At 38.5% G+C, this 13,300-nt stretch overlaps 1 protein-coding gene across 5 annotated transcripts in view; it reads left to right on the forward strand.

Annotated features, from left to right (window-relative positions):
- Positions 1–13,300, forward strand: part of frmpd4 (FERM and PDZ domain containing 4) — a 175,563-nt gene that overhangs the window by 159,245 nt on the left and 3,018 nt on the right. For all 5 annotated transcript variants that reach the window (XM_087266272.1, NM_001440745.1, XM_087266273.1 and 2 more), the window contains 2 exon segments: positions 523–1,482; positions 1,813–2,868. In XM_087266272.1, coding sequence (XP_087122398.1) covers positions 523–1,482; positions 1,813–2,868 — 2,016 coding nt within the window.

Below are 13,300 nucleotides of genomic sequence, written 5' to 3' on the forward strand. Positions count from 1 at the left end.
GAAAATTGGGGTCTACAAAATTGTATTTGATTAAATTCATTAATTTGGGCGTTTATTTGACTAAAGCATGTCATGTTCTTTCAATTCAAAATTAGAGGTTGAGAACCACTGCTTTAGGGTTTTATTTCATTTTATTTTTTTATTTGGGGTTGTTTTACAAAATTAAAGGGGTTAATTTGGGAGTAGCATTTGCTTTCAATTCAAAATTAAACCTGATTTATTTTGCAATAAGTCAGTTGCATAAGTTTTCACCCCTCATCCTAAATATGTCAGTATTTTGTTTTTAGATTCACCTTTCGCAGCATTTCCAGTCTACAGTGTTGCTGTAGTTCACTTTTAATATAATAAATCTAGGCAAATCATTTGCATAAGTATTCACCCTCACCCATTTTTTTGGGCTATTTCCTTCAACCTACAACATGAAAACACAAGGATTTAAATTATAAATATTTTACCTAATATTTGATGTAATCACTTCAGCATCACATTGACACTGCTGTCCTTTCTTTATTTATGTCTAAGGACACGACACGAGGATCAAGCACAACTACCAGGCAATCGACTGGAATTACGGTACCTGTGGTGGATGCAATGAGCCTCATCCTGAATACGCCGTCTGTGGACGAAGAGAGTGTGACATTTCCCCCAGTGAAATTCACCAGGCGCATCATATGCACGGGGACGAGAAAGCTGAAAGGCAGAGCAGAGGAAGCCACATGCATGCTCAGCCCTACTTCAACATCCCAAAAGGCAAACCTCAAGAATCGCCCAGAAGCGCCAAGGTGTCGTTCATATTTGGCGATCCTCCGCTGGACTCGGTGAACCCCCAAAATCTGGGATACCACAGACTGATGGAAGACATCCCAGAGGTCCTGGAGGAGCATCGGTATTTGTATGCACAACAGAAGGACTACAAACCTCTGGAAGCGTCATTGGAGGTTGACGGTTTCCAATATGGTACCCATATGGTATACGGGGACGCCAAGATCTTCGGTACGACCGAGGGCATTGAGGAGCCTCTGCTGCATGATATCTGCTACGCCGAAACTACAGATGATGCAGAAGATGATGATGACATTAGTTGTGAGGAGGACATGATGATGATGATGGGAGAGATGAAGGACAAAGCGAACTCTCTGTTGTCACTTTCAGAATCAAGTGATGATATTATTGACCTTACTTCGCTGCCACCACCGCCTGAAGGGGACTACGAGGAGGACAGTGACGATCTGTTGGAGTCACTAAATTTGGCAATTGCCGCTCCACCACCAGGATTCAGAGATAGCTCGGATGAAGATGACCACCATGATAGAAAAATGGCGAAAAACGACATCCCTGTGTCGCTGATCGATTCCGTGCCGACGCAGGTTGCTGGTGGGAGCGAGGAAGTGTTTAATGATGCCGTTGTCTCAACACTTCAAGCACTAGAGGCCCTGGCGGCCTCAGAGGATCAGTCTCATCCACAATCAGACAATAGTTCAGGTTCTTACACTATTGTAACGTTTATTCATTGACGTTGTACAACCTTCCAGCCATTCTTTCATTTTTGCTTCAGTTTGGTTTCTCCGTACTTCATTCACTGTCTTCAATGCAAGCCCCCGTGTATTGTGTGTGTTGCTTTTTTTGTTAGTAATGTAAATGTATGCTCACTATAATTTGTGGTTCATTTTTTTTGGTTCATGTATTTCATTATTTATGTTCTTATTTGTTGCATTTCATAGCCTTCGATGTTTTTGTACAAATAAACTATTTTAAAGTACATGTGCGTGTATAGTGTGATGGCTAAAATGTTTGTCTCTTTGTGGCACACAGGTGTAGAAATATCTCGGTCCTTTAGCCCCGAGTCCTCTTCTGATTCTGGGAACGAGACAAATTCATCTGAAATGACGGAGAGTTCAGAGCTGGCCGCAGCTCAGAAACTCTCCGAAAACTCTCTGAAAATGTTTGTAGCCACAGCAGAGGGGTACCAAACTCTAGCTGAGGAGGAGACTGAATTCCGCTTGGCACCATCTCTAGATGATCCCCAGTCCTCTGCGGTCGCCAATCTCCGCTCAGACCACTTTGAGATGGAACCGGAAACAATGGAGACCAAGTCATTGACGGAGTACTTTAGCAAAATGCACAGGGATGTGATGAGGGGAATGGCACAGGGGAAGGTTGAGGAGCAGGACAGCGGGATGAAATCCAGTGCAGAAGCAGCAGCCCGACAGTTGAATATTGCAGAATCTGAAGATCTGGTTGGGATGTACAGCAACTTCAATGGGCGGGATTCCCAGTGTTCGGCTCCCTTTGACATGGAAAGTATGTCTTATGCCTTTCAGGGAAGCAATCAAAGATTGCATATGATTCTGAATAATAAATCTGAAGAGCACATTTACTCTGAGGTGGCTGGAGACAGCGCTCCATTACATGCAGACAGGGTTGCTCAAAAGGTCAGTTTGGAGGACTCGATAGACTTGAATGCAAGTTCCCCCGCCAAAGAGCAGTATCTGGTCGAGCGAGCCCGGAGTGAACACCAACAAAGCAAGGGAGCTTCATCTGAACAAGAAGTGACCCGTTTGTACGAGTACCACTTGTCCAAAAGGATGTCATCTTTACAGAGCGAGGGTGTTCATTCCCTCCAGAGTTCCCAGTGTTCGTCCATTGATGCCGGCTGCAGTACGGGAAGCAGTAACTGCGTTACACCAATGGACTCTCCTCTGTGCACAGTAGATAGTGTCCATCTGCATACCGAGTCCTCTATGAAAGGTCTTGGATATACAAATCAGAATGTAGATGGAACTTTTTTGCGGAAGCACCACGGACAGGCTGGCGCAGAGTCAGGTCGAGAGGGAAGCCAAAGGTTGCCCAAGATCAGAGAAACTACAGGTACTGCAGGCTTGCATTTAAATTTACATGCATGCATTTAGAGGATGCATTATCCAGAGTGCACACATCAGTCATTGCTTTGCATGGATAACCCATGACCTTGGGGTTGTAAGAAATGTTCTCTACTGGTTGCATTTTAGCAATTTGTTAGACCGCTTGTGTTTTGGAAAATTTAAGGCAAGATTTCATTATTCTTATGTCAAAATTAACTTTCTGTTCATCTTTGTTTCATAATGGCAGAGACCTAAACAGTCCTAAAGTAGCTTCTAATATAATGCTTGAAAAAGAGTTTCTAATGTGCACGTTTAAGGGTGTTTGTAGCTCTTGATTTAAGTCATGACTTGAAGCTTACTTGATTTGACTGATTGCCCAACATCAAGTTGGGGAAACTACATGTAAGCTTCTCAGATATTACCTAAAAGTATTGCCATCTTCTTTTTCTTAAACATGGTATCACAGGTATTTATTTTGGGTTTAATTTCCACCGATCCTCTAAACCAGTGGTCACCAAACTTGTTCCTGGAGGGCCGGTGTCCTGCAGATTTTAGCTCCAACCCTAATCAAAAACACCTGAACAAGCTAATCAAGCTCTTACTAGGTATATTTGAAACAATCAGGCAGGTGTGTTTAGGCAAGTTGGAGCTAAACCCTGCAGGGACACCGGCCCTCCAGGACCGAGATTGGTGACCCCTGCTCTAAACAATCCTTAAATTTGAGTTCAACTTTGTTTTTCGTTGCACTTGTTGAGCAATTATTCATAAAGTATTGAATACACATTGACAAATCCAAGGCAGATGTGGGGATTTATTTTACACTGATCTGCATGTGAAACCTCATTTTTATGTATGAGATATTACATCTATTAAACAATAATTTGCATAAGTGTTCACCCCCATCACTCAGTAGATTCATAATTGGCAGCAGTTCCAGCAATTAGTCCATGTGATATAGTTTACAATTAACTGAACACATCTGGACACTGTCTGGTATTTTCATACCAGTCATGGTTTGCATGTTAAAGAAAATCAATTGCATAAGTATTCACCCCCCAGCATATGTCAGTAATTACTAAAATTCCCCTTTGGTGGCAGTTCCATTAACTCCCATCTGGTCACAGATGTTTTTCGCCCAGTTTATTTTTATAGAAAAGCTCAGGCCCGGTCGGGTTGCATGAAGACCATGGAATGTAGCATCATATTGGATCAAGGTCTGGACTCGTAAACACTTCTGCACATACTGTACAGTAATTTGTTGTTTTCAAATATTTCTCGGGTGTCACGGTGGTGCAGTGGGTAACACAATTGCCTTACAGGAAGAAGGTCGCGAAGTTCATGTGTCCGTCACTGGGCTTTTTGCCTTTAGCAAAAAAAACTTTCCAGAGACGTCTGTTTCTTACTCATTTTGCTGCCTGTGGGTTAAATTTGGTTGCTTAAGCGACCGAGACTTAAATGAGAGAATACAGTCATTTAAATTTAAAAAAAAAGTATTTTTTGTTTTTTATAAAAGATCGTTCAGACAGTAGAGATGATGTATTTCTTATGATGTATAATTGAAGTCAAATTTATTCACCCTCTTGTGAATTTTCTTATCTTTTTCAAATATTTCCTAAATGATGTTGAACAGATTCAGAAATGTTTCACAGTATTTCCTATACTATAATATTTTTTCTTCTGGAGAAAGTCTTATGTTTTATTTCGACCAGAATAAAAGCAGTTTTTAATTGTTTTAAACCTATTTTAAGGTCAGTATTATTAGCCCCCTTTAAGCAATATTAGTGTTGGACTGTCTCCAGAACAAACCACTGTTATACCATGACTTGACTAATTACCCTAACTTTACCCTAATTAACCTAGTTACGCCTTTAAATGTCGCTTTAAGCGGAATACTGGTGTCTTGCAGAATATCCAGTCAAATATTACGTGCTGTCATGACAAAGAGAAAAGACATCTGTTATTAGAGATGAGCAGAGGTGGGTAGAGTATCCAAAATCTATACTCAAGTAAAAGTTCAAGTACTTGTGGAAATTTTTACTTAAGTAAAAGTAACAATCTTAAAAGTTACTCGAGTGAGTACAACAGTATCTGATGAAAAAATCACTCATGTAAATAGTTATTTACAGTTGAAAGTTATTCGCCCTCTTGTGAATTTCTTTTTTAAATATTTCACAAATGACTAACAGATTCAGGAATTTTTCACAGTATTTCCTATAATTAGTTTTTTTCTGGTGCAATTCTTGTTTTATATTAGCTAAAATAAAAGCAGTTTTTAATGTTAAAAACTTAATCAATATCGTTAATCATTATTATTAGCCCCCTTAAGCAATATTTTTTAATTGTCTACAGACCAAAACATTGGTAATGATTTGCCTTTTACCCTAACTAACGAATACTAGGGTATTGAAAAATATGTAGTCAAATATTATGTACTGTTATCATGGCAAATATATGTGTTGTGTTGATAAAAGCTTCCTTCTGTTAAAGAGAAATTAGGTAAAATAATTTCCTTGGGGGGCTAATAATACTGTGTATATATATATATATGCATGTGTTCATTAAGTAAAACAATTATGTTTAAATGCTATATTTTTAATGGTTAACAGTGGGCGAAGCAGTGGCGCAGTAGGTAGTGCTGTCGCCTCACAGCAAGAAGGTCGCTGGTTCGATCCTCGGGTCAGTTGGGGTTTCTGTGTGGAGTTTGCATGTTCTCCCTGCGTTCGCGTGGGTTTCCTCCGGGTGCTCCGGTTTCCCCCACAGTCCAAACACATGCGGTAAAGGTGAATAGGGTAGGGTAAATTGTCTGTAGTGTATGAGTGTGTGTGAATGTTAGTGTTAGAGTTAGATGTTAGAGTTTCCCAGAGATGGGTTGCAGCTGGAAGGGCATCCGCTGTGTAAAAATGTGCTTGATAAGTTGGTGGTTCATTCCCCTGTGGTGACCACAAATTAATAAAGCAACTAAGCTGACAAGAAAATGAATGAATGAATGAATTAATGGTTAACAGTGTGTATGACTTGTATGTGCAGTGCTAATCCGTTATTCCAGCCTGATCTTATAAGGAAACGTAAGTATTTGACGTTTTGTCAGTTTAGTGGAGTTCAGTTGTACGAAAATGTACGATTTTAAAAAGCAGGCGTGTCATCCAACCCCACCCCTAACCCCAACTATCATTGTGTGATGAACAAATCGTACTATATTGTACGAATTAGATCGTACAAATTCATCCGAATTAGCCACTAAATCAAAAAGTTACGAATTGCCGTGAGATTGCGTTGTTTATTCCATTAAACACCAGTTATCCATTATTTAGTTATCCATTACTTTAGTTACCATTAAAGAGGTTAAAATTGGGATAATATTGAAACTTACCACTACGTGTTTTTTTCCGGTCGGAGCTGTAACATGCTACATGTTGCGGTGTCAGTCTGACGTACATTGCATTATCAAACAATTCTCTTGACATCTTGGAGTGAAAACAAAGACTTAAGACCTGGTCCGATAAACTCAGTGCACAGACAAAGTGACCGTCCTTCTCAGAACCGCAGATGGAGACATGGCATGACACAGTACTCGCACGTCTTCCTCGACTTCAGCCATCACTCCAACATAAGCGCACAAGATGCATCTCTAAAAGCAACCTCTCGCGACACAACCTCTCCATTGCGGCGCCTCGCAATATTTAAAACAGGTCATGTGAATCATATTTATTATCATTTGACAGTAATGGAGGAACGATTACGTAAGAGTAATAATTTTTCTCTAATAATTTACTTGAGTAAGAGTAAAAGCACACATATTTAAATGTACTCAAAGTACACGCTACACAACAATTTTACTTAAGTAAATGTAACAAACAGGGCTTTACATTAACACCCGCCAACCCGCCAAATGCGGGTAGATTTCGGCGGTGGCGGGTAAGACAGACACTCCCACTAGCCACTTTGGCTGGTTGAAAATAATTTTCCCACATAATAATTATTAAAAGCAGGGTTCGACAATAAGGATGGTCCAATATGCATGCACATACGATCGAGAAGCAACACGACTGACAAAAATAACTGCGTTCGCAACCGCGCGAGCAAAGCAGGTGAATACCGAATGAGAGGATATTCACTCACGCTAACAGCTGACTGTTTATAACGCGTGCGCGCTCCCGATTCCTTTTGTGAAGCAACTGTTTCTAGAAGCACAACTGATGCGATCGATTCTCTTTCAAATAGGCTGAACTAAAAGGGAGGAACATGCACCCACAGTCTTGCTGCTTTCAAGAGTTCCAGAGTTGACTGATTGTAAGCAGCACCTTGCTTTCGGTTTAACCATTCTTTGAAAAGATAGTTTATGGGTCTATCATTACCCATGCGTGTGTGATCATCCTTTCATTATCACACAGTATGTTTTACCTGCTTTCTTTTGCATTAATATGGCTTAATTATCTTTTTTTACAATAGCATTGCTTTAATGGGAGAATAACTCCCCATTTACGTGTAGTTACCTGGTGATCTAGGACCTTTAGCCAGGACACATGACTGTGCATATGTTTTTTTTAAATAAAAAGTATAGTATTCTGCTATATTTTGCATGTTTTCACATGAAAAAATATTTTCCCAACATTAAAATTGTGGCTAGTGAAAATGGCGAGTGAATGTTGGAAAATTACTAGCCACAGTGGCTGGTGGTCAAAAAAGCTAATGATAAGCCCTGGTAACAAGGTAATTGTAATTCGTTTCTACCCACCTCTGGAAATGAGTTAATTAAACTATTATCTAGTAGCTCTCTAACAGTAATTTGTCTGTTGGTCTCTCTCGGCTGTTTTTCGAGGGCGTCCTGCTCTTGGTGTATTTATTGCTGTGTCATATTTTTCCATTTCTTAATTATTGATTGATCCGCTGCTCCAAGGGAAGCTCAATGACATGGAAATCCTCCTCTGCTGGTGCTTTTCAATTACTTTTTCGTGTAGCTGCTTGGAGGGTTTTTATTTTTTCTTTCTTCATGGTCTTTTACTGTGCTGACTCGCAAATTCTACAATCAATTGAAAGTCCTTGACTGAACTGAAGCTATTGAACTAGTTATCTTGGCTCACAAAGGCCACTTCAGGGCGGAAATTATGTATTAGAGGGGGTGAATACTTATGCCTATTAGAACTGATGACTTACTATCTATAATACTATTAATGATGGTGACACGGTGGCTCAGTGGTTAGCACTGTAGCCTCACAGCAAGAAGGTTGCTGGTTCGAGTACCAGCTGGGTCAGTTGGCGTTTCTGTGTGGAGTTTGCATGTTCTCCCCGTGTTGGCGTGGGTTTCCTCTGAGTGCTCCGGTTTAGCCCGCAGTCCAAACACATGTGGTACAGATGAAGTGGGTCAGCTAAAATTGTCCGTAGTGTATGAGTGTGAAAGAGAGTGTATGGGTGTTTCCCAGTGATGGGTTGCAGCTGGAAAGACATCCGCTGCATAAAACATATGCTGGATAAGTTGGCGGTTCATTCCGCTGTGGTGACTCCAGATCAATAAAGGAACTAAGCTGAAAAGAAAATGAATAATATCATATAATATAATATAATATAATATAATATAATATAATATAATATAATAATATAATATAACAATATAATATAATATAATATAATATAATATAATATAATATAAAAATATAATATAATAATATAATATAATAATATATTATAATATAATATGATCTACTTTCACTTTCGCTCTTGGATAGGGAAACCTTTACGCACAGACATCAATAAGTCTATAAATAATTAATTGCGTTTGTTAAGCGCAAATATTTGTTTCAAAACTGTTTCTAAATTCAGTTCTAATTTCCAGCAAACGAATAAATGAACAATAATGACCAAGTGTGGTCAAAAACCTGAGTTATATCCTAAAACACATGCTGTGCCCCATATGGTCTAAAACCTGACAGGTGGGCAAATCTAAGCTTGTTTTTAATAAAACAAATATAAATATGGAAATAATAAATAATACTGCTAATAATGATAACATTATACAAAAGGAAATTTTTATGAATGAACTGAAAAAGCCTCCCGAGATGAAGAAGACAAGGATTTTTCATATTTATGTAGTCTAGAAAATAATATGTTTTGTAATATTTTAATCCTTTATATTTATATTCTATATCTATTCTTATTATATACTATATATATCCTTAATATTTACATTTTTTCATATGTAAAGATATTTGCCTATTGCTCTCTTGGGTGTATTAAGCAGTGTGTAAGCGAGGCGCAACTCTGCGCTGGAGTTTAGACCGGGTTAGTTTTGGTCTAATGAAAAATCTATTATAGTTTCTCAAAATAGCAACGCGCCAGCGGTCCGCCTCAGAACGCCTTCCTTTTTAGACCAGAACCACTCTTGCGCCAAGCTGAAACTACCAAAAGACTATAACGCTGCGTCTTGCGCCACACTGCGCCGGGTGTATGATAGGGCCCGGTATGTTTCACCTGCTTTCATTTGCTTACGTTTTTCTTTTTTTTTTGCTTTTATTTTTGTTAAAATTGTTTAATTCTTATTATTTTTTTAACAACATTGCTTTAATGGGAGATGAACTCTCCATTTATGTGCAGTCAATTTTTGATCCAAGAGATCTTTAGCCATGACAGATTACTGTGCATATTTTTGATACATGACAATAGTTATTTTTTAAAAGTAAATTGCTTCTCTTTCTTTTTTAAGAAATTTTTGTTTAATGAAAAGTATAGTATACAGCTACACTGTTTTGACACATAAAAAATTTGTGGCTAAGAAATAATTATTGTTTTGTGTGGTTATAGAGAAATTTGGTAGATTGTTAATTTTGAGTTCTAAAAAAAGTCATGTGAAATAAAAACTAATTGCAATATAACACTGTGAAACCATGACCCATTTGCTCATGATCATTGAGCAAGCTCATACTCGACACACAAAAAGTGAAATGAATGAGGACGCATGTGGACAACCAACACAATCTCACGGCAATTCGTAACTTTTTCATTTAGTGGCTAATTCGCATGAATTCGTACGATCTAATTCGTACAATTTAGTACGATTTGATTATCCCCCAATGACAGTTGGGGTTAGGGGTGGGGTTAGGTGCCACGCCTCCTTTTTAAAATCGTACCATTTCGTACGACTGAACTCGTACGAATTCGTACAAATTAGCCAATACACTGGCAAAACGTAAAATACTTACGTTTTCTCGTGAGATCAGGCTGGGACAACACAAAATTTAAATCAAGTAATTTTAGCATGTCAACATCAAAAGTATGCATATAAAATATATTTTCCCAACAAAATTGTGGCTAGTGAAAATGCAGAGTGGCTAGTAACATTGAAAAATTACTAGCCACAGCGGCCGGCGATTTAAAAAAGTTAATGTAAAGCCCTGAACATGACTGTCGAGAGGCATTATAAATATTTTTCTGATTATGTTTTTAGTGGAACTGTATTTGTCATGAAATGTCTCATTAAAAGCGTCAAATAATTAAGAGCATCATTAATATTTAATCACGTTTTAAAGACAAATTCAGCTTGTTCCTCTGTGGTTGAGGTAAAAAAAAAATGTTAATGACATTAAATGATAAAATGGCTTCCTGACAAGTATGTTCATGGCAGATTTATGACAGGTTTTGTGGTCTTGATATTGTCATGTTGTCATTACAAAAGCAAAATAAGCTTGTGATGTAATTGTTTATGTCAAGTTGCCATAATTACACTTATTTACACTTAATTACAATTGTGGTAAGCATGCATAACGTCTCATTCACATTCATGATATGTCATGATCATAAAGGTTTAATAACAGTCTTATGAACTCGAGTGATGCCACATTTTCATATCTATGTTTAAAATGTGTAAGGGGTTAAAAGTCTTTTGGCGTAGTCATATTTTCCTGATTCAGAGCATTAATCCCAGTGCTGACTCTCTCGCTGACGTCAGTGCTCTCAGTCATTACCTTATCATGCTGAATCAGGATAAGCACATCCACAAGCGTCAGATTAGCAGATGTAAAACCTGCCAGCGAACTCATCCCTCTCTCAAAAAAATGAGTTTTGCTGTTTGTTCAAGCTACTGATTTAAAAAGAGCTGAATCAACACAGATTTTGAGTTGTCTTTGGGACAGTTGAATAGTTTTATGCAGGGGCGGACTGGGACAAAAATTCAGCCCTGGCAATGTAGCCACACCAGCCCACTACCACACCGACACAGCCCCACCCACGGACCCACACATTCACTACTTATATGGTGTACAGATGGTGAAATAATATGAGCAGTACCATATGTTATAGATATTTAAACATTAGATGCATGTGACTGAAACAAAAGCAACTCGTTTATAACAAATGTATGCAAACAGTAAACACTTAATAACAAAATAATCTGTGAATCTTGTAAAGTCCATGTGCTGTCTGTTTATACCGTTTGTCTGCCATTACTTATAATAGGAGTAACCTGTGAATGTGAACACACCTTTCCACACAAATGGACATGCAGCACTAGCAACACTTCAGCATAATTTTATTCACAAATAACTATATATGTCTTTTCTGCAGTGGTGTTCTTTATTGCCACTGTCTATATGCTGTCTTCTCCTTGTTTAGTTGACATTGTACACATTGTCTATCTGATTCTATATCTTCTCATCTTTTTTAACTCTCTCACTGTGTCATCATTATTTGAATCACTCCTTATGCTAGGCTTTGCCTCATTCTTGTTTAGAATAAATATGTGCTTATTAAACAATTATAGGTGACCTAATGAATAAATATTAATTGTTATGATGACCTACTGTAATGTACAGTCTCTGGCTGCAAGAAACCAAGCAGCCATTGGCAATTGGGCCAAATGCCTAACCTTTATTATTATTATTATTACTATTATCATTATTATTATCCTCCTCATCATAATATCCAATTTAGCAAGAGATAAAAGCTGACCACATCTAAAAACAATACAGATTAAAAAAAAATAAAATTAAAAAAAACTGACCGGTCCACATTTAAAAAATGGTCCGGCCCTTCTGGCATTAGCCAGAATTGCCAGATGGCCAGTCCGCCCCTGGTTTTATGTTTAATGCTCTTAACCCTTGTGTGCTGCTGGGTCGTTTTCATCCACTCTGGGTTGATTTTAAACCTTGATTTAGCCACAACTTTCTCTTTGTTTCAGCAAATGAAATGCTTTTTGGTGATAAATCTTATTTTGAAACATATTTTGGGAAAATGCTTTGGAATAAAAAAAAAAAAAACTGAACAATACACTCTGAGCAAATTGACTACGCTTTGCTTATGTTGGTGGCTGTTTTTCCCCTTTGACTTCCATTATAATCACATCCTTATTCATTCATTCATTCATTTTCTTGTCGGCTTAGTCCCTTTATTAATCCGGGGTCGCCACAGCGGAATGAACCGCCAACTTATCCAGCAAGTTTTTACGCAGCGGATGCCCTTCCAGCCGCAACCCATCTCTGGGAAACATCCACACACACACATTCACACACACTACGGACAATTTAGCCTACCCAATTCACCTGTACCGCATGTCTTTGGACTGTGGGGGAAACCGGAGCACCCGGAGGAAACCCACGCGAATGCAGGGAGAACATGCAAACTCCACACAGAAACACCAACTGAGACGAGGTTCGACCCAGCGACCTTCTCGCTGTGAGGCGACAGCACTACCTACTGCGCCACTGCCTCGCCATATCACATTTTTTAAATGCAAAGCCATGATGGCATATAATCATGCATTCTTGATTGATGCCCGTTGGGAAAAATGACGATTTGTAATTTGTATTGTTGATCATCCGTTACGTTGCAATAAAGTGTAGTTTCTGGCTCTGCACGTGCCAGAAACGATCCGCACATTCAGAGGTTTTTCATTATGTATTTGTTACATTTTTGATTCTTTAGTATTCGAAATGTGTACGTTGTTATATTGCTACTTTGTTTATTTTCGTTGCAGATATTGGATAAAAACACTCACCGGCCACTTCATTAGGTACTGTCCAGCTGCTCGTTAACGCAAATTTCTAATCAGCCAATCACATGGCAGCAACTCGATGCATTCAGGCATGCAAACATGGTCAAGACGATCTGCAGCAGTTCAAATCGAGCATATAGGGCTGATTACGGAGCTAATAAGGAGCCAGCCGTGTTGATTATAAGCACGTGATCCTCTCGAAATTAGTTTATGAATAAACCGCACTCTGTATATTGACTGATCGCTTGCCTTTATTTCCTCTATTGTATAAACTTATTGTATGTTATACTTTTATAATGGCCATTATTGATTATTAATACTGATATCCAGCAAAAAAGGGGTGTGTTTTGTATTTTCAATGAAAATGAAAGGAGGCAGTGATGTATAGGCTCTGTTTTGTTGTGAATATGCACACAGTGAAGATGACGCTCGTATATGCAGCACAACGCCTCAACATTTC

This window comes from Danio rerio, chromosome 9 (genome assembly GCF_052040795.2).
Source record: "Danio rerio strain M-AB ecotype USA chromosome 9, GRCz13ab, whole genome shotgun sequence".
Lineage (NCBI taxonomy): Eukaryota > Metazoa > Chordata > Actinopteri > Cypriniformes > Danionidae > Danio > Danio rerio.